The 24,750-nt window shown below is 48.2% G+C and overlaps 1 protein-coding gene and 1 long non-coding RNA gene across 6 annotated transcripts in view; one reads left to right on the top strand and one right to left on the bottom strand.

The window, feature by feature from the left end:
- Window positions 1-24,750, bottom strand: part of CCDC18 (coiled-coil domain containing 18) — a 47,579-nt gene that overhangs the window by 11,215 nt on the left and 11,614 nt on the right. For all 4 annotated transcript variants that reach the window (XM_069967696.1, XM_069967694.1, XM_069967697.1 and 1 more), the window contains 16 exons: window positions 24,396-24,517; window positions 24,066-24,309; window positions 22,165-22,259; window positions 21,922-22,037; window positions 20,561-20,781; window positions 18,601-18,711; window positions 17,902-18,033; window positions 10,050-10,184; window positions 9,511-9,588; window positions 8,785-8,901; window positions 6,863-7,030; window positions 4,737-4,879; window positions 4,089-4,252; window positions 3,202-3,403; window positions 1,735-1,834; window positions 854-970 (listed from right to left, as the gene is read on the bottom strand). In XM_069967696.1, the coding sequence (XP_069823797.1) occupies window positions 854-970; window positions 1,735-1,834; window positions 3,202-3,403; window positions 4,089-4,252; window positions 4,737-4,879; window positions 6,863-7,030; window positions 8,785-8,901; window positions 9,511-9,588; window positions 10,050-10,184; window positions 17,902-18,033; window positions 18,601-18,711; window positions 20,561-20,781; window positions 21,922-22,037; window positions 22,165-22,259; window positions 24,066-24,309; window positions 24,396-24,517 (2,265 nt within the window). The remainder of the gene's footprint in view (window positions 1-853; window positions 971-1,734; window positions 1,835-3,201; window positions 3,404-4,088; window positions 4,253-4,736; window positions 4,880-6,862; window positions 7,031-8,784; window positions 8,902-9,510; window positions 9,589-10,049; window positions 10,185-17,901; window positions 18,034-18,600; window positions 18,712-20,560; window positions 20,782-21,921; window positions 22,038-22,164; window positions 22,260-24,065; window positions 24,310-24,395; window positions 24,518-24,750) is intronic.
- Window positions 17,638-24,635, top strand: LOC138789108 (uncharacterized). 2 transcript variants are annotated; one of them, XR_011362700.1, is made up of 3 exons: window positions 17,638-17,851; window positions 20,600-20,788; window positions 24,189-24,635. It is a non-coding gene; the product is annotated as an uncharacterized lncRNA (long non-coding RNA). The 2 variants fall into 2 exon arrangements; XR_011362701.1 differs by having other exon boundaries at window positions 17,638-17,864.

The following is a 24,750-nucleotide window of genomic DNA, read 5'->3' as shown; positions in this document are numbered from 1 at the left end:
CGGCCAGGAGGGTGATTGAAAGGGCGGGGAGCCAATGGCTCATCGCCCTGTCAAACACAGCCCAGCATTTCACTGTATAAGCTCCTGATTAAGAACTCATACAATTAAAGGGCCAGACAACAACCGGCGGCAAATGCCTGGGTGCTGACGCTGGCCCAGACTGTTCGGAATTCTGGATGCTCCCATAAGGTTTCTATGGAGCATCCATGCTGAAATTCAAAAAAAAAAAAAAAAAAAAGAACATGTTCTATAATGTCCAGACCTATAGAACCCAATGGGTTGACTATCCCCCTGAAGGGGCGGCCTGGAAACTCCCAGACAGGCCACAGAGGGGATGACACTCTCCCGCTGTTGCTGCAGTGATTGATGTGGATGACACTGATCAATCCATAATCAATATTACCATGAAGCTGTAAATGCCTCAGTAAACACTAGGGGGAGCTGAGAGCAACTCATGTAAGGACTCTCAGCTAACCACTCCCTTAGCCACTAGGGGGCCAGTGTCCTGGAGGACCATAGAGTTGTAAATACTCACAGTCTGCGGTGTCTCCCAATGACACAAGCAAGAAATCCACTCCATGAGAAGATCCCCACCAATCTCTAAATACAGGAAGAGGCACAGAGCAGAGCGCTTCATTCCCCGACTTGGTGCTCAATCCGACAGATCACAGGGAACTGTCAGCTAGTAAACCTGTCCCAGACTGCTCCCACGGCCCCATAGTAAGCGATCAGACTATCCAAACCCTCATTGTATTCTTCCCAGGCTGCAATCACCTAGAATAGGTTTCTTACTGCTGCTGTGAAGGGTCATAGAGGCGGGGCCAGGCACTGAAGTGATGAGGGGAGTGCTCACCTGTGTCATGTGATCTTTGGTTTCCAGTTCAGATTTCTTCAAGGAACTTTCCAGCTGAATGATCTTCTGCTGCAGCTCCTCCTTATGTTCCCGAATACTCATGTCCAACTGCGTCAGCTGCAAAAGTGAGGAAAGTGGTGAGAGGAGATGCTGAATGGTGTATACATGCGGAACACAATGGTGTATACATGCGGAACACAATGGTGTATACATGCGGAACACAATGGTGTATGCATGAGGAACACAATGGTTTATACAGGGGGAACACAATGGTTTATACAGGGGGAACACAATGGTTTATACATGCGGAACACAATGGTGTATACATGCGGAACACAATGGTGTATGCATGAGGAACACAATGGTTTATACAGGGGGAACACAATGGTGTATACAGGGGGAACACAATGGTGTATACAGGGGGAACACAATGGTGTATACAGGGGGAACACAATGGTGTATACAGGGGGAACACAATGGTGTATACAGGGGGAACACAATGGTGTATACAGGGGGAACACAATGGTGTATACAGGAGGAGTACAATGGTGTATACCGGAGGAACACAATGGTGTATACAGGAGGAGTACAATGGTGTATACATGCGGAATACAATGGTGTATAGAGGAGGAATACGTCCCATCACCTGTATACTCCTGCTATATCACACCCTGCTGCCGGAGTAATAGTACATGATGGTGATGGGTGCTGTGTGGGGTCACTAGTCCCATCTCTCAGGTCACCATAGATTTCTATGAGATGATGATGAGACGTACATAGCGGTGTTATCTGATACTAGCGTTGTTACCTGCGGCATTAGCCGATACTAGTGGTGTTATCCAATACTCGCATTATTACTTGTGGTATTATCTGATACTTACTTGTGCTGCTCGCTGTCTCAGCTCCCAGTTTCGGTCCTTTAGGGCCTGGTCCAGGTCAAGCAGCTCATGGTCCTTCTCTTCCATCTCGGCCTTACATGTTCTGCAATACAGAAACAGAAGAAAGATGGCCGCTTAGCCGCTATAAACCCCAATGGACGACGATAAAGAGGACAGCGGAAAAGCTAAATATGGTTCTCTACCATCTGCGGTTATTATATATCATCTATATGGAGGGTCCGACCTCTGGGACGCTCGCGATCCTGACAGTAAGGCGGCTCCAGCACAACGTGCAAGAGATGCAACAAATTTCCATCATGTCCTCTCCAGGAATACTCCATACAGCGACTCCGCAGACAAGATGTTGGACTCTTTCAGCCTTCGTGGACGCTCCCCTGCTCCAGGTCTGTATGGTTTGGTCTCTATAAGCTGCTGCTCTATTGGGCTGGTGAAGAGACCCAGAATGACCCCAGACATCAGCCGCCATATTATGACCCCTTAGAGGTTTTGATACTTTCCAGACCTTTTCTCACAGGGAAGACAACCAGGACTTCCTCCAGCTTTTCCAGGCCCCCGAAGCGGAGTTCAAAAGCAGCAGCCTGAAAGCGGACGGCCGAGTGTAGGAACAGGGAGGAGCCCATAGAAGATAAGGGCGGTCTGCTGCCAGCGCTCCTATAACACGGAGCATTAGCCAGCAGACCGTTGCTCTCGTTATCGGGATTTTGGCTCTTGCAGAAAGTCCACGATTAGACGTGCATGTCAGCTGATTGTTACCTTTCTGCATGAACGATTACACCAAATGATTATTGGCCAAAACGGAAGGTAATCGCTTAGTGTAATAGGACCCTAAGTGACAACCCCAGGGAGGAGGCCGGGGAGGGCCAGCATAGGAGGCCTTATGGTTAAAGAGTGTATCCCCTATACCCTACATGAGAGTATATACCCTATACAAGAGTATATCCCCTATACCCTACATGAGAGTATATACCCTATACAAGAGTATATCCCCTATACCCTATATGAGAGTATATACCCTATATATGAGTATATCTCTTATACCCTATAGGAGAGTATCTCTCTTATACCCTATATGAGAGTATATCCCCTACACAAGAGTATATCCCTTATACCCTACATAAGAGTATATACCCTATACAAAAGTATATCCCCTATACCTTATATGAGAGTATATACCCTATACAAAAGTATATCCCCTATACCTTATATGAGAGTTTATACCCTATAGGAGAGTATATCCCCTATACCCTATATGAGAGTATATACCCATGGTGTTGTGTCCCACAATGACAGAAGGATTTGATATAATTGTGACAATTCAGTAGCTGCGGCCCCATCTCCTCTATAACGTTCTGTATGTTACACACAATATGGGGGTATATAAGTAACTCCCATACAGGAGGGATGGCACAGTCAGGTTTGCGCCCTGTATACAGCTGGTTTGGATCCCACCTTAGCTCCTCTCTCAGGGTCTGTATTACAGTCTCCTTCTCCTCCACAGACAGATGAGTCTTTGTCAGCGTCTCCTGTAGTTCCTGGATGAGCCTGATGTTATTCTGCAGCTCCGTACACACCCGCTGTAATTCCTGCTCCATCTCCGCTTTCCTCATCAGATCATTCTCAGCGATAGTGACTCTCTCCTGCAGCAATGTCACTAAAATAAGACACAAAATGGCCGATATCAGGAACTGCTCATAACCAGTAACATCACCACTAACAGTCACCAGTGATATCAGGAGCCACTCATTACCAGTAACCATAACCAGTGATATCAGCTCCTAACCAGTAACATCACCATTATTCCCACCTCCTCCTGTACAGAGAACCATCACAGATCCTCGGGACTTTGTGAGAAGCCTCTGCGAGCTCCCTACATGGCCGGCGGTGCGAATACACTAATAAAGCTGCGAAGCTTAGCTGCTTCTTTCTATTCCACCACCGGGCTCACATGGAGCAGTATACATCTATATACACACTGGTTCCCACGCCGACATCCAAGAGTTTTATGATATGTAGGAGATCAGTGGATTACTGATGTGTCCCTGTCCCTTTAAAAAAAAAAAAACTTCTGATATGTCACACGGACATGTTAAAAGTGTTGATCATCTGAGGTCTGGGTGTTCAGATCCCCACTGATCATTATACAGATCCGGGAGAAGCGCCCAGCTAAGCTCTTCACTTCCTGACTCACTGCAGGAGACAGGATCTCTATGGTAGCCTATGGATAGAATTAGGCTGTAGCCCACAATAACATGTCCGGGCATTACTCTTTCTGTATAATCCAGCTTCTCTATTACATTATATGGCTTTATTAATCTGTGGGTATATGCAGGTCTTACCCAGCTGGCTTCTATCGCTCAGATCTGCTTGTGTCCTCTGTAACATCAGCTCTATCTGACTCAGTTTGTCGCTCTTGGATTCCCTGTCGGTGGCGGCGGCCATCAGCCGCTCCTCTGCCTGGCTCAGCTTCTCTCTGCACAGGTCCAGATCAGCATCCAGACGACTAGAACAACAACAACAACAACAACGTACAGTGAAACCTCCGCAAAACACCACAAATACTAAGAGAAAGCAACATCCCAATCCTGATATCAGAGGCCACTTATACTGAACATTGCTTTACACATTTCCTTCATTTACCTCTAGAGATGAGCGACCCTGGAGCAGCTGGAGTCCATCCGAACCCGAACTTTCGGCATTTGATTAGCGGTGGCTGCTGAAGTTGGATAAAGCCCTAAGGCTATGTGGAAATCATGGATATAGTCATTGGCTGTATCCATGTTTTCCAGACAACCTTAGAGCTTTATCCAACTTCAGCAGCCACTGCTAATCAAATGCCGAAAGTTCGGGTTCGGATGGACTGGAACCGGAACCCGGTTCGCTCAGCTCTAATTACCTCCTTTCATTTTCATTTTGTGTCATTTGGAATGAAAGGAGAGTCACCCCTCCCCCAAACCCCAGCAGGAGCCCCCACCCCACGCACTTACCTCACTGCGTCGCTTAACTCATGAACCTGCTGAGCCTTACAGGACAGCTCCTTGTTGGCCACCTGAAGCTTCTCCTCCGCCGCTGCCAGATCCACTCGAGAAGACGACCGCTGCTTCTCAAGATCAAATTCTAATTTTGAGATCTACCGTAAAATAGAAGGTTTAATGGTCCATAATAATAATAATAATAATAATAATAATAATAATAATAATAATAATATCCCAAAAAATCCAGACAACCCTAATGCTGCATTTACACAGACAGATTTATCTGACAGATTTTTTAAGCCAAACCAGGGAATGGATTAGAAAAGAGGAGAAATCTCAGTGTTTTCTTTATAACCTGTTCTCTGTTTATAGTCTGTTCCTGGTTTTGGCTTCCAAGATCTGTCAGATAAATCTGTCTGTGTAAACGCACCATTAATTACTCCCAACAGATGAAGCCTTATATCAGGGATGGGGAACCTGGGGCCTCCAGCTGTTGCAAAACTACATAAAGCTAAAGCTTCAGCTGTCCAGGCATGATGGGGATTGTAGTTTTGCACCACTTGGAGGTTCCCCATCTCTGATCATGGTTCCCTACCCCTGACATAGATGAGGTTTCATGTGAATTATTACAGAGCAGTTTGTGAGTTTTGTATCAATCATATGTGTGCAATATACAGAGGAGGTCACAGTGTAGCCAGAAGGTCATGGATAAAACAAGACTTGTCTATTCCACCATCTCCAGATACGACGTCTCGGTGGGTATAACCGCCATTATCAAGCATCTACGTTCTATCTGGTGTAATGAACTACTTCTTGTTTTATCCGTGACCTTCTGGCTATGCTGTGACCTCTCTATATACTGGATTGGACAGTGGGGGGAGGTTGTTTTTTTTTTTTTAACGATATTTTATTAGTGGCTTATGTAATACGGGGGGGGGGAGGTTGTTGTGTGAAGCAGGAGTGCCTGCTGTCTGCTGTACATGGCGTCGGTGTATGGTCACCTCTGTATATAGTAACAGATGGAGCGAGGCTCTGGGTGACATGTCCAGGTGAATACACATTACTGCTGTGCAAGAGATCTGCTCCCCACAGAGCATCTATAGCACAGGTGTCACCAAGCTCAGGCCCACCAGCTGTTACAAAACTAAAGAGCTAAAGCTTTGGCTGTCCAGGCATGATGGGAGTTGTAGTTTTGTAACAGCTGGAGGTCCTGAGATTGGTGACACCTGATTGATGGGGTACAGATACTCGTGATACTGCATCACAATGTAACAATGTCAAATTGTTTATATATTTATACTATTCGGACAATCTGTGTTGCTACTGCTATTTTTTATTGAAACTTTATATATTTATGTATAAAATATTGTGGGGAAAAACAAAAAACAAAATAACGTAACAAAGAAAAAATAATAGTAATAATCCACAATTTTTTTGCTGGGTTTGCAGGTATTCTGCAACATTATCCTCATTGGAATTTGTGGCAGATTTTTTTTCCTCACCCTAAAAAGCAGGTGGAAAATCTAGAAATATCTGCAAAACAACCGGAACTACAGCGATTTGTAGCTTGTTATTTTATAATGGAATTTTCTCCTTGTAAAGGTTCTGTGCCCTGTGTGTGAGATTGTCTGATTCTTATCCACACAGCTGACACTGGAACCGGACGCTGATGTGGAATCTGCAGGAAACCATCTTGTGTAACAGTAATGATGTAAGAAGGGGTAGTTCACAAAAACAAAAAAAGGCCCAGAAAGTTATACAGATTTGTAATTTACTTCTATTAAAAAAAATCTCCAGTCTTCCAGTACTTATCAGCTGCTGTATGTCCTGCAGGAAGTGGTGTATTCTCTCCAGTCTGACACAATGCTCTCTGCTGCCACCTCTGTCCATGTCAGGAACTGTCCAGAGAAGCAGCAAATCCCTATAGAAAACCTCTCCTGCTCTGGACAGTTCCTGACATGGACAGAGGTGGCAGCAGAGAGCACTGTGTCAGACTGGAGAGAATACACCACTTCCTGCAGGACATACAGCAGCTGATAAGTACTGGGAGACAAGAGATTTTTTACATAGAAGTAGAGATTGGTTGAACAACCCCTTTAAGTTACCAAACACCAGATAATGATATATAAAGGCTCTACCTGTTTCTCTAGCTCGCTCTGCATGTCTTCCAGATCCCCGATCCTGGCCGTCGCCTGCTGTAACATCTGCTGCTGCTGCTGGAGGGTCTGCTGGAGACGCACATTCTCCTCCGTGGTTTCCTGAAGGTTTTGGGTTCTTAACTTCATTTCCTTCTGTAAACACTGAACCTGGATGGTAAAATGAAAATGTATTTACATTACTTGTATACAGGTATAAGACACAGAGCTCAGCCCAGCACAGATCAGCAATCACAGGTGGCCTATATGCTGTGTGTTCTGCACTTATAGTATATAAGTATATAGGGGCCTTGCCCGCCGGACCTGCACCTGGGGCAGGCATTGTGCAACAAATCTGCTGGCATACACCAGGGGTGCAATGATAGTTAATGTCCCCCATAATGTATACTATATAGTGTATAGTACAGTATAGTATATAACATCTTGTACATTCCATGATCTGTGCACGTTGCAAGGTTTCCTGCAGTTTTTCTATCCGTTGCCTTTGTTTCTACTTTTTGCCTATTTCGCCCAATGCAGCAGAAGAGGTGAAATCTGGGTAAAATCCACATGTAGGTGAATATTTCCAGTTATTAGCAGGGCTGTAGATTCGGAGTTGGAGCTGCGGCTTACCGACTCCACAGCCCTGGTTATTAGACCTCGTCCGTGGTCACATACAGCTGATATTTCAGAAATAAATGGAAATCCACATGCAGCTGTGCGAGTCCAGGATGGTAGTAACTGCCTTATGTATTCATGTAGGAGTGATGTGATCTGTGCAAGGACATATCTGTCTTGTTTACTCGCTCATGTACTATTCTCTGCATATATTGTATAAGTTACACCTATAGTGAAGTCACAGAGACACATCCATATTTACTTTGATCTTTCCACATCCAATACTTGGTTTCTATGAGAGAGAACGACACCAGGAGATGTTCGGTAGTCACTGATGTCCCTATTGAAACCAAAGCTTATTTAGCCCTGGATATCGGGATGGTTTATGAAAGGGGGGTCAAACTCAGGTCCTTCAGCTGTTCTAAAACTACATTTCCCATCATGCCTGGACAGCCAAACTTAAGCTTTGTCTGTCTAAGCATGATGGGAATTGTAGTTTGCAACACCTGTAGGGCCAAAGTTTCCCTCATCACTGGCCTTGAGTGTCTGTGAAGCCTCTCCTTTTCTCATCCCCTCCCTCCTCATCATCATTAGGAACGCCCATGAGCAGGAGTACTCCCATTCTTTGCTTGTCTGAACACTGAGCACGTGTACCGCTTCGGATTGTTAAGGCACATGCCTAAGTGATAAATAGGAGAAATCCTGTCTGGGGGTGTTCCTAATGATGAGGAGGAGGAGGAGGAGGGAGGAAGAAAGGAGAGGCATCATAGGCCTTGGGCACAGACACTCTAGGCCACACCACACTGACTCGGATGCTGCAGATTAAAACCAATATTTACCTAACCAGGGCACCCAGCACATTTTAAAAGACGCAACCAGGAAGGACTTGGGGGCCTATTCCACGGAGCGATAATCGGCCCGATTCGGCCAATTATTGCTCCATGGAATAGAGAGAACGTGTCATCGGCTGATCATTCATGTAGGTTCAAACCTAAAATCATCCGTCGCCACCCGCACATCGGTAACGATGTCCCTGCAGCCCTCGCTAAACGATTATCGGGCCGTAGAATAGGCCCAGTAAACAAGCACTGATCGTCGCTCGTTTACATTGTTGATGGGGCCCCCATCGGCCCGTGGAATAGGACCCTTACTCTCCCTTTAAACGGAGGGGGGGGGCGCGGTTGGACACAGTTTTGTTTTAACTTAATAAATTGTTTATTAACAGAATATAAAAGAAGTGATAGCCCGGCATCCATCCCTGGCATCATCATGTACATTACTACGCAGGGACATTTCCGGATACTCACCTCTTCCGACTTTTTCTTGCTCTGGCTTTGGAAGCGTTCTCGGTGGTCTTCCAGCTGCTGCAGATAGGAGCCCAGCTCTTCCTTACACACCGCCAGGGCCGATTCCAGCTGCTTAACCTGCAGATAAGAAACACAATAACTGGAAAAAAAGATCATGGGAACCTCACATGGAGCCGAATATTACAAGACGACATATACGCAATGCATGAGTTGCATGAGTATACGGACTCCTGCATGTGATATGGAGAGACGTATATGTTAAGGGAATCCATACACAAGGAGCAATACCCCTCTAATTTTTCATTATAATAAATCACTTCTAAGGGCCATACAAGATGGTCGAGGCAGGTGGTAAGTGAGAGTGATCTGCCAGACTCCGTTACACAGAGCTGTAGCTGCCCGATTCGGTAGATAACTGCTCGGTGTACATACAGGCTGTGTTCACACTGTGGATTTTTTCATGTTTTTATTGTATTCTGCAGGTCACAAATAAAAAGAGAAAGAAAAACCCCATTCATTTTAACAGCAGCTGACTGCAGCTCTGTGATGCAGCTATTAGTCACATTACTGCTCAGTCAGTAAACGGATCACTAAAATCGGGGAGATCGGTAGCAAAAATATTAGCTTTTTTTTTAAGGTACTTTTCCCCCATGACCTTTAAAAAACAACAGTGTGACCCTATCCTTAACGAACGTCTAATCTCCTGACATCTCGCCCGTCTCTCACCTTCATGGCTTCAGTCTCCAGCTGGTTCTCCAGTTCTCTCATTCTCTCTGCTGCTTCTCGTCTCTGCAGCTCCAGGTCCTGTGTGAATATAAAGACGACTTCTAAGGAGTTCTTACATCTAGACAATCTGCATTCAAATTCCTTTAATTCTGGATTGCTGGGAATTGATCAGCGAGGGACGTTCAGATATTCTGGATTAACAAGTTCTCACCTCACTGATCCTCCTGTGTCACTACTCTCCCCGTGTCCTGCCATTCTCTGTACTTCCTATGTCACTCCTGCAGCGGCTACACACTGACACAGCATCTTTTGTCTGAGAAGTATCAGGAAGTACAGAGACCGACAGGACCCGAGAGGAGTTAGGGGTAAGGTGAGTATGAGGCTTCTTTTAGTATCTTACACATAACTACAGGTTTCTTTCAGATGTCAGACAGGCCCGAGTGTGGATCTGGCTGCAGCGCACTGACAGCACCAGGGCAGTCAGCTGTCAGTCAGGAGCTGTCTGTAATATACATATAATGTAAGACTATTGACTGCACCTTCCTCGTGTCCGCCAGCATGTTATCCAGAGACTCCAGCTCCAGCTGTTTCGCCGCGGCGTCTTCCTGCAGCCGACTGATAGTTAACTCTTGTTCAGCCGCCTCCAAGTTCTTCATTTCCAGCTGACACTTAAGCTTTAAAGGGAAAAATGAGAAGTAAGTGAAAAATAAACTGGATGCAAATGAGAAAAGACATAAAAGGGTATTGGTTACTAAAAAGAATCGCACACACGATACATCTGGGATATTGAGGGGAAGGAGGGGGCACAACACACTTAAAGGGAATGTGTCGCCAAGTAAAAAAAATTTTTGAAAGTGTTAAAAGTGAACTTGTTATTTTTTTTTGTTAATTTATATGTGTTTTTTATTTTTTTTACACGTAAGGAAATATGAAAAATTAACGATCTAATTTTCCATATTTCCAAGTGATGGCCACCAGGGGGAGCTCCAGCAGGAAACTGCTGGTAAAAGCAGCCTGAAATAGGGATGCTGAAAAAAAGAGGCAGTCCCTGCTCAGCTGCTGTGACATCATCACCTCCCCCCTCTTTTCACAAAAGAACAAAGAGGAGAAAGGTGATATTATGTGTACTGTTGGGCAGAGCCATTTTGTTGTTGTCTGCACAGCAGTACAGATACAAGAAGCATGTCCCTAGCCGATAATACACCTCAGCTGCTGCAGAACCTCCTAATACACCTCAACTCGCTGCAGAACCACATATAGCCGCCCATCCCCCGAATGCACATAGTATTGTTGTTACACTCATACAGACAACTCATGTCACACATTACACAGGTAGAGGGTATACATATACAGGAGAGTAAAGGCACCAGAGTATTGTTCTCTGGTGTCCGCTGTGTCACACATTACACAGATAGGGTGCGTGCACACTACGGAATTGCACACTACGGAAAATCCGCACGCGGCGGCGCGCATTTTCGCCTGTGCCATAGACACTGTTTTGTGCACGGGCGGATTCTGCATTCCGTCAAAAGAATTGACATGTCAATTCTTTTGACGGAATGCGGAATCCGCCCGTGCACAGAACAGTGTCTATGGCACGGACGGAAATGCGCGCCGCGTGCGGGGACGAGCGACGGAATACGCCGCGGGTTATACGCGGCATTTCCGTAGTGTGCACGCAGCCATAGATAGATAGAAAGATAGATAGGAGATAGATAGATAGATAGATAGGAGATAGATAGATAGATAGATAGATAGGAGATAGATAGGAGATAGATAGATAGATAGATAGATAGGAGATAGATAGGAGATAGATAGATAGATAGGAGATAGATAGATAGGAGATAGATAGATAGATAGATAGATAGATAGATAGATAGATAGATAGGAGATAGAGATGTGTGTGTGTATATATAGATATGTGGCTATGTTCACATAACGTCATTTTGTAGTAAAGAACAGATGCTGATTGCAATTGCCTCAGTGTCCGTTCTTTACTGCAGGGGTGGCATTGCATTGAAGTCAATGCAATGTCGCCCGTTGTGTTCACATAGCGTAATTCTAACGCCCGATCTTTAGAACGGGCGTTAGAATAATGTTCCTGGACATTATTTCCGGACACTGTTCACTGAACAGCGTCCGGATACATCAGCTGTTCACAAAGCGCAATGTGCAGCACGGCCGCACATTGCACTGGAGTGAATGGCTAATTGATTTGCGGGCACAGCCACCAAATCAATTGTGAATAAAGAACGTTCCTGCATCTGATACGGATGCTGTTGAACATAGCCTAGGGCCATGTTCACACTACGTATATATCCGGCCGCATATTTTCACGGCCGGATATATACGTGTTAAACTCCGGCCGGAGATTTACGCTAGTTGCGGCCGGCTACCTACTTACGCTTCACGAGCGCCATACGTAGTGATCTGACAGCGGTATTTTACTTGGAAATCCCCGGACACCCCACAGAACCTTTTGGATCAGAAAAGAAGAGTGGAAAAAAGAAGAAATCACCACTACGTACGGGACCGCATGTAACGCTACGGGCGTAAGTTACAGCATTTCCGTCCAGAAACAATGGTCTGGTTCATTTTTTACGCCGCCGTATACGATCCTGGCGTAAGTTCTTACGTAGTGTGAACTGTGCAGCCGGGATCGTATACTTTACATTGTACGCAAACTACGTAAATCTCCGGCCGCTTATTCACGGAACACGCTACGGCTGGAAACTTACGTAGTGTGAACATAGCCTTAATGTGTATATGGCTAGGTTCACAAAACGGCCGTTTTTGCCGCAATTTAACTGACTGCAATGGCAATGCATTGAAGTCAATGGGAGGACGGACGTCCAATGCACACACCGCATTGAAAAACGGCCGTTTTTCAATGCAGTGTGTGCATTGGACGTCCGTCCTCCCATTGACTTCAATGCATTGCCATTGTGGTCAAATTGCAGCAATAATGGCCGTTTTTTAGCGGCCGTTTATTGACGTTGTGTGAACGTAGCCTATATGTGTGTGTGTGTATATATATATATATATATATATATATATATATATATATATATATATATATGTGTGTATATGTACAGGCTATTGTTCGCTGGAAGAGGGACGGGCTGGGGTGACGGGGGGGAGGCTGGAAGAGGCTGGGGTGACGGGGGAGGCTGGGGTGACGGGGGAGGCTGGAAGAGGCTGGGGTGACGGGGGGAGGCTGGAAGAGGCTGGGGTGACAGGAGGGAGAGGCTGGGGTGACAGGAGGGAGAGGCTGGAGGAGGCTGGGGTGACAGGGAAGGGGGAGGCTGGGGTGACAGGAGGGTGAGGCTGGGATGACAGGGGAGGGGGAGGCTGGGATGACAGGAGGAAGAGGCTGGAGGAGGCTGGGGTGACAGGGGAGGGGAGGCTGGGGTGACAGGAGGAAGAGGCTGGAGGAGGCTGGGGTGACAGGGGAGGGGGAGGCTGGGATGACAGGAGAAAGAGGCTGGAGGAGGCTGGGGTGACAGGGGAGGGGAGGCTGGGGTGACAGGAGGAAGAGGCTGGAGGAGGCTGGGGTGACAGGGGAGGGGGAGGCTGGGGTGACAGGGGGGAGAGGCTGGGGTGACAGGAGGGAGAGGCTGGAGGAGGCTGGGGTGACAGGGAAGGGGGAGGCTGGGGTGACAGGAGGGTGAGGCTGGGATGACAGGGGAGGGGGAGGCTCGGATGACAGGAGGAAGAGGCTGGAGGAGGCTGGGGTGACAGGGGAGGGGAGGCTGGGGTGACAGGAGGAAGAGGCTGGAGGAGGCTGGGGTGACAGGGGAGGGGGAGGCTGGGATGACAGGAGAAAGAGGCTGGAGGAGGCTGGGGTGACAGGGGAGGGGAGGCTGGGGTGACAGGAGGAAGAGGCTGGAGGAGGCTGGGGTGACAGGGGAGGGGGAGGCTGGGGTGACAGGGGAGGCTGGGATGACAGGAGGGAGAGGCTGGGGTGACAGGGGAGGGGGAGGCTGGGGTGACAAGAGGGAGAGGCTGGGGTGACAGGAAAGAGAGGCTGGAGAAGGCTGGGGTGACAGGGGAGGGGGAGGCTGGGATGACAGGAGAAAGAGGCTGGAGTGACAGGGGAGGGGGAGGCTGGGGTGACAGGAGGGAGAGGCTGGAGGAGGCTGGGGTGACAGGGGAGGGGGAGGCTGGGGTGACAGGGGAGGCTGGGATGACAGGAGGGAGAGGCTGGGGTGACAGGGGGAGCAACTGGTGGTGGTGGGGGCACGAGGAGAAGGCAGGGCAGAGGCTTCCCAGTACAGTTAGAGGGCTGCGTTGAGCTTTCCCCCACTAACCGTTCAGCACACCGCCGGCGACGCTGCAGGCCAGGCAGGGGTGGTCTGGGTAGGACAGTCTCCCCCCGTACAGTCACCGGGCCGCTGTGAGCTTCGAGCACGGACAGGCTGTAATACACCGTCCCGGAAGCTCACAGCTGCAGCCACTCTGTGCACGGACTTCTCTCCTGCTCTGCAACAATGACGTCACCGAGCAGGAGAGAAGTCAGTGCACCGAGGGGCTGCAGCTGTGAGCTTCCGGGACGGTGTATTACAGCCTGTCCGTGCTCGAAGCTCACAGCGGCCCGGTGACTGTACGGGGGGAGACTGTCCTACCCAGACCACCCCTGCCTGGCCTGCGGCGTCGCCGGCGATGCGCTGAACGGTTAGTGGGGGGATGCGGCCAGTCCGACACTGGGGGGGGGGGGGGGGAGAGAGAGCTGCACAGTGTTCTCCAGCACACTCACTGTGCGGTCTCTCTCTCCCCTCTCGTGCGTCTTGCTGGCCAGAGGCTTCACGAAAATGGCCCCACCACCCTGCCCCATGTACTTCAGCTGTGTACTGCGCATGTCTATGCACATGCGCAGTACACAGTGACGGAGCCTCCAGTTTGAGTGAACCAGACGGACTCCGTCGGTTCACTCCAATGTTCTGGAGGTGCCGTATAGTGTCTGTGTGTGTGTCGTGAAATGACGTCACACACAGACACTATAAACATGGCAGCCCCCTGTGCAGGCATCAAATTGATTAAAAAACACTCAAGCACCATGTAAAAAAAAAAAAAAATATAGAACACACTTATTTTCTCTAAATACCTTTTATTAAAAAAAATTCAAAAAGGTGACACTGTCCCTTTAAAGCAAAGGTATCATTAGGTACATCGCTTTTATTTCACAGTAGCAGATTGGTGCCGGCATGGGGCCAATTCCTGCGCTCAGCGATTTTCTGCTGCCATGTACCGGCCCAGCTCTATGCCCTGGGGGCAGGCCTGCCACCCCCCAGTGGGACAATATCCCCTGCCCTTTGTGGCAAGCTTAATTAATTCTAACAGTACATTCGCTTTAAGCAGACCATCAATGATCAGCAAACGCTGCAGATCGGGACTAAAAAGCAGCCCTGACAGTCAAACCCTACCAGCCCACATACAATAACCCCATAGGTTCGTTCGCAGTGCCCTAACAAGGTCCGATTAACCAAGCAGCCGGGCTACACAAAAGATCATTGTATTGTTTGTGTGGCCATTGAAATATATTGCTATTGGCCGCAGTGAGATGTGCGGGTGACAGCAATATATTTTACTGCCCGCACAAAAGATAAGATCAGACGAAGTTCCTATGTTAAGGGTGTTTTACGCAGTGGGAATATCAGCCAAAGAAGCATTTTTAGCAACACTCCTTGCCAATAATCAGCCTGTGTACCGGCCTTAAAGTGTAACTGTCATGTTTTTTTTTTTTTTTTTTACTTGCATAGATTAAGCGTTTTAAAATTAATTACTAATATACTTTATCAGCTTTTCTGGTCATCTAGTCCAATTAATCTTGACTTTTATCCTCCCCCCTAGCCTTTGTTATCTGCACAATCTTTCACAGCTTTTCAATAAAATCCGTCTTCACATTTTCTGCCTTTGTGAAGACGGATTCTCTCTGAGCACCTCCCTCAGAGTCTACGTGCGCGCTCCCGTGTAGAAGCCGATGCCCAGCCTGTACAGGGACATAGGAGCTGTGTCATAGCTCTTACTACATTGAGAGAGGTGCTGCCGTCCGAATCAGAATCTTCACAAAAGATCTTCCTGCTCTTTGAAGCTGACAGCTCCCTCACAGCCCACTGCAGTGACTAGGAGAGGACGGACTGAGAGATACGAATGTGATGATTACATGCCGGGAGTCTGGACAGCAAGAAAGGGGTTAACTGACCTGCCCTCCTCTCTTGCTGTCCGGACTCCCGGCATGTAATCATCACATTCTTATCTCTCAGTCCGTCCTCTCCTAGTCACTGCAGTGGGATGTGAGGGAGCTGTCAGCTTCAAAGAGCAGGAAGATCTTTTGTGAAGATTGAATGCCGACAGCCCAGCAAGGCTTCATCTTGTCTTCATCTCCACTTTCTCTTCTGCTGTGCAGCCCCTCCCCCTCCCCTATGCACGGATTGCATACACGGCAGCAGGAGAGAGCAGGGGTCACTGCAGAGGGATGGAGGTGGTGCTGCTGCAGCTTCTCCCTGCAGATTTCTGCATCTTCATCTCTGTCACATGTGTGGATTTGTGTGGAGAGAGGGAGCCATACCAGGAGCTGATGCAGACCAGACCATTCCAGTGCAGGGGGATGGAGGAGGGGGCATTACTTTTCAGTAGTACGTCCTGCTGCCCTTCTTTCATTACTATAGGAGTGTGCAGGACATCTGCAGCTGCAGCAAGACTACCACTCCCATCATGGTATGAAAGTGAAAGCATGATGGGAGTGCTAGTCTTGCTACAGCTGCAGATACTATAGTTGGAGACAAACAATAATCAGAATTAGTGTTGTGGAAGTGCTGTATGTATAACAAACGTATTTTATTATATTAACCATAATGTCCACTATTTCTCTGCTGTACCATCTTCTAGCTATTCTGGTGTGACTGTATTCGGCATAGGCTGTGCTATGAGAATGGGAGGGGGTGTGTCAGAGCTTGCAGTGCTCTGATTGGTCTGTCCTCTGTGCTCGCTCCCGGCTGGTTTGTGGTGGATTATGGGTAGTGAGGGAAGGCTGCGTGAGGCAGAAAGGAAGGGCAGACATCATCAAAGGAGGATCCCGCCCACCAGCCGAAATACAGGACAGTTACTGAGGTGGCAGCTGCAGCATGTACAGGGGATGAAAAAGGTACTAAACCAAATGATTTCAGCTAAATGACTGGATGTATGATTATACCTATGCATAATCTACTGTTTGGCTGGGGTGGTGTAATTTGGGCCTGGAAATGACAGTTACGCTTTAAGGCAGAGCGCAATGCAAGCTGTGGCAAACTCTTGATTTACTAGGTCACAACCCTTGCCACTCATTTCATAAGGTGACCTCCACCATCATCACAAGAAGGAAAAAAAGGACCACAGACACTAATGGTATGGTTAGGGTTAAGTGTACGCTGCCACTACACAAAGAGCGATATAAGCGATAATACATAGGTGCACTGGAAAGTATTATCACACTGACGACTATTGTACAGAATACAGAACTGTTCAGAGGCAGTCCTAGGCAGAATGTGCCATTATAGAGAGTCTGCCACCTTCATACCCGCCTCATTTGCTGACGCCTATCCTTACATATTCATTTATGCATAATCAGGACGGTCTTTGACGCGCACGTGCAGGAAGAGCCACTACTACATATTCAAAAGATTATCCTCTCCTCCTCTTCCGGCCGACAGGGACATCGCTGCACTGCAGCGTCCAGCGGCGTGTGCGCATCTCTGCTGTGTGACAATGATGACAAACTCAGCAGCCGCGGCCCTCAGTGTCTGACAGCGGCCCTCTTCGGAAGACTTACAAGCAGCGCGGCTGCTCTGCTCTTGCTTTATAGTCATGCAGAATATACAGTCCAGACAGCCCCCCGAATTGCCGATTGAGGCAGCCCTTTGGGCATTTGCCCGGTCTGACAGATTATCAATCCGGACCTGTCAGTCAGAAAAGATCCTCAGGACAGACATTTCCCGGGTTTAATTGTTCCGGAAAAGCACGTTTCCATCTGCTCAAAGCATACAGCTGCCCCTTATTTTGGCTCATAAAGGGGATCTCTAAGTGGGGAGGCCCCCTCTGTTATTGGCAGTGGCCTGGCTGATCACTCACTCCTGTACTTACAGACTCCCTTGCCGGCCACCTAATCTGCTGTAATCCAACACACTGACAGCTCCTGGCTTCATGGAGCTGTCAGAGTTGGTGTAGCTGAGCTCAGCACAGAACAGCACAGAACAGGTCAGCAGCCATGATGCCTAGTGCTACTGGTGAAGAGGACCAATCACAGCGAAGGAGCCCGCCCACCAAGGAAACCAGGAAGTGGAGCAATCATCAAGCCAGGTGCAAGGTAAAAAGTGAAGGTGGGAATAACCCTTTATACACTCTGCTCTGTCTTACCTGTTCGGCCTGTCTCAGGAGCTCATTGTGTTGCTCATAATGCAGGTTTTTTGATTTCTCAAACGCCAAAAGAACTTCTTCATGTTCTTTACTAATGTTTTCCTCCAAGTGACAGATCTGAGCTTTAAAAGCCTGGAAAAGCCAGAAATCAATCAATCAATGAAAGGATAACTATATATAGGATTAATAATACTAATAAAATGTGCAGACTGGAGTTATCCAAAGATGAATGTTAGAAGGTCACAAGCTGGCGGAACCGCTAGAAAGATATCTATAGAAGCATCCAGAATATACCTTTGTTGCTTGTATCTGTGTTCTTTCTTTTTTTTAAAAACAACAAATTGATTTTTTATGTAACTGGTGTCACAGAGGCGGAGTCTATTGTTCCCCAAGTCCTACTAGCACCGCTACAGCTGATGTTGCTGATTATGCGAGGGGCAGGCATACAGTGAGGTGCAGCAGTGATAGGGCTTGGGGAACAATAGGCTCCGCCTCTTTGACACTACTTACATTTAAAAAAAAAATTTTTCATTAAAATAAAAACACAGACAAGGGCAAAAATGGTATATTCTGAATACTTTTATTGCTATCTATCCAGCAGTGCCACCAGCTGAGTGGACAGACAGGATCACAGGATTAATTTAATAGTGATGTCAGCCATGTCATCCCCCTCTGACCTTATTCTATATGACCAGCTACCTTTAGCTCCTCCTCCAGCCGGGCGTTCCTGGCGGCAGCGACTGCATACGCCTCAGACTTCTCTTCCAGTAACTTCTGGAGTGATGAGATCTTCAGGGATTTCTTTGTCATCTGCCAATAAACTCAGCGTAAGAATCGCACAGTATACACAGGGATCCTCTAACATCTGTATATATCTGACAGTATACACCATATACACAGTGATCCTCTGTAACATCTGTATATATCTGACAGTATACACAGGGATCCTCTAACATCTGTATATATCTGACAGTATACACCATATACACAGTGATCCTCTGTAACATCTGTATATATATGACAGTATGCACCATATACACAGGGATCCTCTAACATCTGTATATATCTGACAGTATACACAGGGATTCCCTGTAACATCTGTATATATCTGACAGTATACACAGTATACACAGGGATTCCCTGTAACATCTGTATATATCTGACAGTATACACAGTATACACAGGGATTCCCTGTAACATCTGTATATATCTGACAGCATTCACCATATACACAGTGATCCTCTGTAACATCTGTATATATCTGACAGTATACACCATATACACAGAGATCCTCTGTAACATCTGTATATATCTGACAGTATACACAGGGGTCCTCTAACATCTGTATATATCTGACAGTATACACCGTATACACAGGGATCCTCTAACATCTGAATATATATGACAGTATACACAGGGATCCTCTAACATCTGTATATATCTGACAGTATACACCGTATACACAGGGATCCTCTGTAACATCTGTATATATCTGACATATACAGATGTTACAGAGGATCCCTGTGTATACGGTGTATACTGTCAGATATATACAGATGTTAGAGGATCCCTGTGTATACTGTCAGATATATACAGATGTTACAGAGGATCACTGTGTATATGGTGTATACTGTCAGATATATATACAGATGTTAGAGGATCCCTGTGTATACTGTCATATATATTCAGATGTTAGAGGATCCCTGTGTATACGCTGTATACTGTCAGATATATACAGATGTTAGAGGACCCCTGTGTATACTGTCAGATATATACAGATGTTACAGAGGATCCCTGTGTATATGGTGTATACTGTCAGATATATACAGATGTTACAGAGGATCACTGTGTATATGGTGAATGCTGTCAGATATATACAGATGTTACAGGGAATCCCTGTGTATACTGTCAGATATATACAGATGTTAGAGGATCCCTGTGTATACGCTGTATACTGTCAGATATATACAGATGTTAGAGGACCCCTGTGTATACTGTCAGATATATACAGATGTTACAGAGGATCCCTGTGTATATGGTGTATACTGTCAGATATATACAGATGTTAGAGGATCACTGTGTATATGGTGAATGCTGTCAGATATATACAGATGTTACAGGGAATCCCTGTGTATACTGTCAGATATATACAGATGTTAGAGGATCCCTGTGTATACTATCTGACAGTATACACCGTATACACAGGGATCCTCTAACATCTGTATAGATCTGACAGTATACACCGTATACACAGGGATCCTCTGTAACATCTGTATAGATCTGACAGTATATACCGTATACACAGGGATCCTCTGTAACATCTGTAAGGGGTTCTCCAGCATCAGAAAAACACGGCCACTTTCTTCCAGAGACAGCACCTCTCTTGTCTACAGTTTGGGGGCAGGTTTTGAAACTCAGTTCCATTGAAGTGAATGGAGCTTAATTGTGAACCGCACCTGACCTGGAGACAAGAGTGGTGCTTTCTCTGGCAGAAATTAGCCATGTTTTTCTAACGCTGGATAATCCCTTTAATAGACAAAACAAATAGAGAATATGTAACATATGTATAAAAGCAGAACAGAAGGTGATGACAGGAGGGGCCCGCCATCTCCTATAGAGAGATAGTGTTACAGCGGCTCCTCGCGCCTCGGTCACGCACCTCCTGCTCCAGCTTGGTTGTCTTTGATGCTTTCTCCAGTAACTCCTCCTGGATGAGCTGGAACTGACTGGTCCTCTGAGCCATGGAGAGCTTGGTGTTGGCCGTCTCGGTTTGGGCTTTGCTGAGTTTCCGCTTCAGTTCCTTCACGGCGTCGGTGAGTCTATCGTTCTCCTCCTGCAGCTGCCGGCTCACCGACTCCAGATGCTGACGCTTCTCTGCTTCTACAAGGTAAATCCAAAAAACTAATAATAATATAAAGCCATGAAAATAATCAGGAGACAAGGATGAGCATCGCTGGGGAAAACTGCTCAGAATCTGTATAATATAATAGTTTCACCAAAAAGGAGGGGGTGACTGCACTCTGGTCCAGGTCACAGCTCTGCCGGCAGCGTGTGGACACAATTATCCATTGTACATATCATTGTACCTCATTTAGTTGTATCTACAAAAGTAAACAAACTTGAAAAGTTTTGCTTCAGCTGGGTCATGTGATCTCATGGTGACCCCCTGGAAATGACAGGAGTTTCTGTGTTCTCATAGGGGTCACTATCTCAGCCAGCAGAGGCTCCAGTATGATGAAGCTGCATGGACTGTACCAGTAAAGTTCTTCACAGGGGAAGCTAGAATCTCCCATTACAGTTCCTGGCAGGGGCGTAACTACACTATAGCAGCCATAGCGGCTGCTATGGGGCCCGCCGCATCAGGGGGCCCCATGGCCTGCTCCTGCAATACACTGGGCCCCCTGAGCAGTCATCATTTGCAGCACTGGGTGGCCCTGCTGGTCTCCTGGGTTTTGCAAATGTCCCTTTAACTGCAAGCACCCCTGACCAGAGCTAGAGGTTATGTAGTTATGACTTCACTTGACAGTTTAGTGGTCAATCGGGGGGGGGGGGGGGGGGGATGTCGGGGGAGAGAAGAGTCGGTTATGTTGAATTTCAACACGTCTGACTGTTCAGAAGACGCATAAGTGTCTGTCATACGTACCGTTGAGAAAACGTGAATACTTAGTTGAGCCAATCATGCATGTGTATGGTGTATTTGTTAACGATAACCGTCATAAAGTGTTCAACCGAGGGCTACTGAAAATTCTGCAATCTACCCACCACATTAGTAGCTTATGTCGGTGATGTAATAGTTAGAGAACCCCTTTATTATGACATCTTTGGGTGCCCTCACTGCTTACTCCATTAATTCAGTACATAATACCTCACACAGGGTTACTACAGTACAATCAAAAGGTTAAAAAAAAAAAAAGCACCATTTGTGAAAGATTTTACTATAAGAATCTGAGCAGCAGAGCTGCCAAACAAGACTGTGCCAGGAACAAGTGTGGCGCTGTCCCCCATGAAACCCTCACTGACCTGACTGCTGTAAGGATAACCTCACTGGTTCAGTGTCCAGCGGGTGACTGCTGTTCACACTAAGAAGTTTAGCTTGAAGTTCTTGATTTTCAGCTTCTATCTTTGATAACTGTGCCCTAAAATAGCAATATAAAACACACACGTAATATATATATTATATATACACACACACAATGTACACACACATCTGTACGCTCTGAATAATTCCGCCACAATAAAACGCATTCACGTGTATATACGGACCTCAGTTCTATGATGATGGATCCGCCGTCCTCAGCACTGGACTCATCATCTTCCCACAGGTTTTTAATGAGATGTTCCCGATGTGAGAAGTTTTTCTGTAATGAGACATTTATACATTTTCAGAACAACATTGTTCATTTCTTCATTAGGGAGGGGAGACATAAGGTTTATTTTTACTCTTCTAAAATACATCCTAACGAACCCTCTGCCCCCTGAGCAGCACTCTCCCCACCCACCCCAAAGCAGCATGCCCTCTCCCAAGCAGCACTCTCCTTTCACCCCCAAGCAGAAGTCTCTCACCGCCCACTCCCGTGAGCAGCACTCCCTGCACCCGCCCACTCCCGTGAGCAGCATTCCCTGCACCCGCCAACCCCCGTGAGCAGCACTCCCTGCACCCGCCTACTCCCGTGAGCAGCACTCCCTGCACCCGCCCACCCCCGTGAGCAGCACTCCCTGCACCCGCCAACCCCTGTGAGCAGCACTCCCTCCACCCCCGTGAGCAGCACTCCCTCCACCCCCGTGAGCAGCACTCCCTCCACCCCCGTGAGCAGCACTCCCTGCACCCGCCCACTCCCGTGAGCAGCATTCCCTGCACCCGCCAACCCCCGTGAGCAGCACTCCCTGCACCCGCCCACCCCCGTGAGCAGCACTCCCTGCACCCGCCCACGCCCGTGAGCAGCACTCCCTGCACCCGCCCACCCCCGTGAGCAGCACTCCCTGCACCCGCCCACTCCCGTGAGCAGCACTCCCTGCACCCGCCTACGCCCGTGAGCAGCACTCCCTGCACCCGCCCACCCCTGTGAGCAGCACTCCCTGCACCCGCCAACCCCTGTGAGCAGCACTCCCTCCACCCCCGTGAGCAGCACTCCCTCCACCCCCGTGAGCAGCACTCCCTCCACCCCCGTGAGCAGCACTCCCTCCACCCCCGTGAGCAGCACTCCCTCCACCCCCGTGAGCAGCACTCCCTCCACCCCCGTGAGCAGCACTCCCTGCACCCGCCCACTCCCGTGAGCAGCATTCCCTGCACCCGCCAACCCCCGTGAGCAGCACTCCCTGCACCCGCCCACCCCCGTGAGCAGCACTCCCTGCACCCGCCTACGCCCGTGAGCAGCACTCCCTGCACCCGCCCACCCCCGTGAGCAGCACTCCCTGCACCCGCCTACGCCCGTGAGCAGCACTCCCTGCACCCGCCCACCCCCGTGAGCAGCACTCCCTGCACCCGCCAACCCCCGTGAGCAGCACTCCCTCCACCCCCGTGAGCAGCACTCCCTCCACCCCCGTGAGCAGCACTCCCTCCACCCCCGTGAGCAGCACTCCCTCCACCCCCTTGAGCAGCACTCCCTCCACCCCCGTGAGCAGCACTCCCTCCACCCCCGTGAGCAGCACTCCCTCCACCCCCGTGAGCAGCACTCCCTCCACCCCCGTGAGCAGCACTCCCTCCACCCCCGTGAGCAGCACTCCCTGCACCCGCCTACACCCGTGAGCAGCACTCCCTGCACCCGCCCACCCCCGTGAGCAGCACTCCCTCCACCCCCGTGAGCAGCACTCCCTCCACCCCCGTGAGCAGCACTCCCTCCACCCCCGTGAGCAGCACTCCCTGCACCCGCCTACACACGTGAGCAGCACTCCCTCCACCCCCGTGAGCAGCACTCCCTCCACCCCCGTGAGCAGCACTCCCTCCACCCCCGTGAGCAGCACTCCCTCCACCCCCGTGAGCAGCACTCCCTGCACCCGCCTACACCCGTGAGCAGCACTCCCTGCACCCGCCCACCCCCGTGAGCAGCACTCCCTCCACCCCCGTAAGCAGCACTTTTTCCCTGTCTGCCCCTGAGCCCCGACTATATAAAGACCTACTGGTGGCTTAGTACTAGATACAGGAGGGTGGTGACCTATATTCTGACCTGTAAGTGTGACTTGGGCTCGATGACCTCTGACTTCACCATGTCCATCAGACGTTCTTTAAGCTCCTTGTTTTCCTGCAGCAGATCCGTGTGGTCTTTCAGCGCCTTCTCTTTATGTTCCAGATCGTTCTCCAGTCTGAGGACCCTGTGATTGGTCTGAGTCAGGAGAGAGATCAGCTCCAGGTTCTTCATCTCCACGCTCTTCTGCTTCTCCTTCTCTTCTGTTGTTTCAGACTTAATGTTTCTAAAGCGGAAAAAGCAAAAATCACAATGAGAAGATCTAAGAACTTGTGGTAACAATCCGCCAGGATCTGGAACGCAGTGCGGCACCTTAGACGCTCCCCAGCGGCCTCCAGCTCGCCCTCCAGATTCCTGCACTTCTCCAGTAATTCCTCTCTCTCTCGCTGACAGATCTGAAGATTCTTATTCATCTGATCTCCTTCCGTCCTAACCTGAAATAGACGAGGAAATAAGGAGAATATACGACTGGCGGAACATTTCTTATTATACGTCTCTAGAAATACCTAAAAAAAAGATTCTGTACTCCAAAATAAAAGTCACATGTTTAAAGGGATTGTTCAACTTTTTTTTCTTCCAATTCAACTGGTGTCAGAAAGTTATACAGCTTTGTAATTTACTTCTATTTAAAAATCTCCAGTCTTCCAGGACTTATCAGCTGCTGTAT

Source organism: Dendropsophus ebraccatus, chromosome 4 (genome assembly GCF_027789765.1).
Source record: "Dendropsophus ebraccatus isolate aDenEbr1 chromosome 4, aDenEbr1.pat, whole genome shotgun sequence".
Taxonomy (NCBI): domain Eukaryota; kingdom Metazoa; phylum Chordata; class Amphibia; order Anura; family Hylidae; genus Dendropsophus; species Dendropsophus ebraccatus.
The sequence above is the reverse complement of the archived record's forward strand: the minus strand, read 5'-3'. Positions and strand labels throughout refer to the sequence as shown.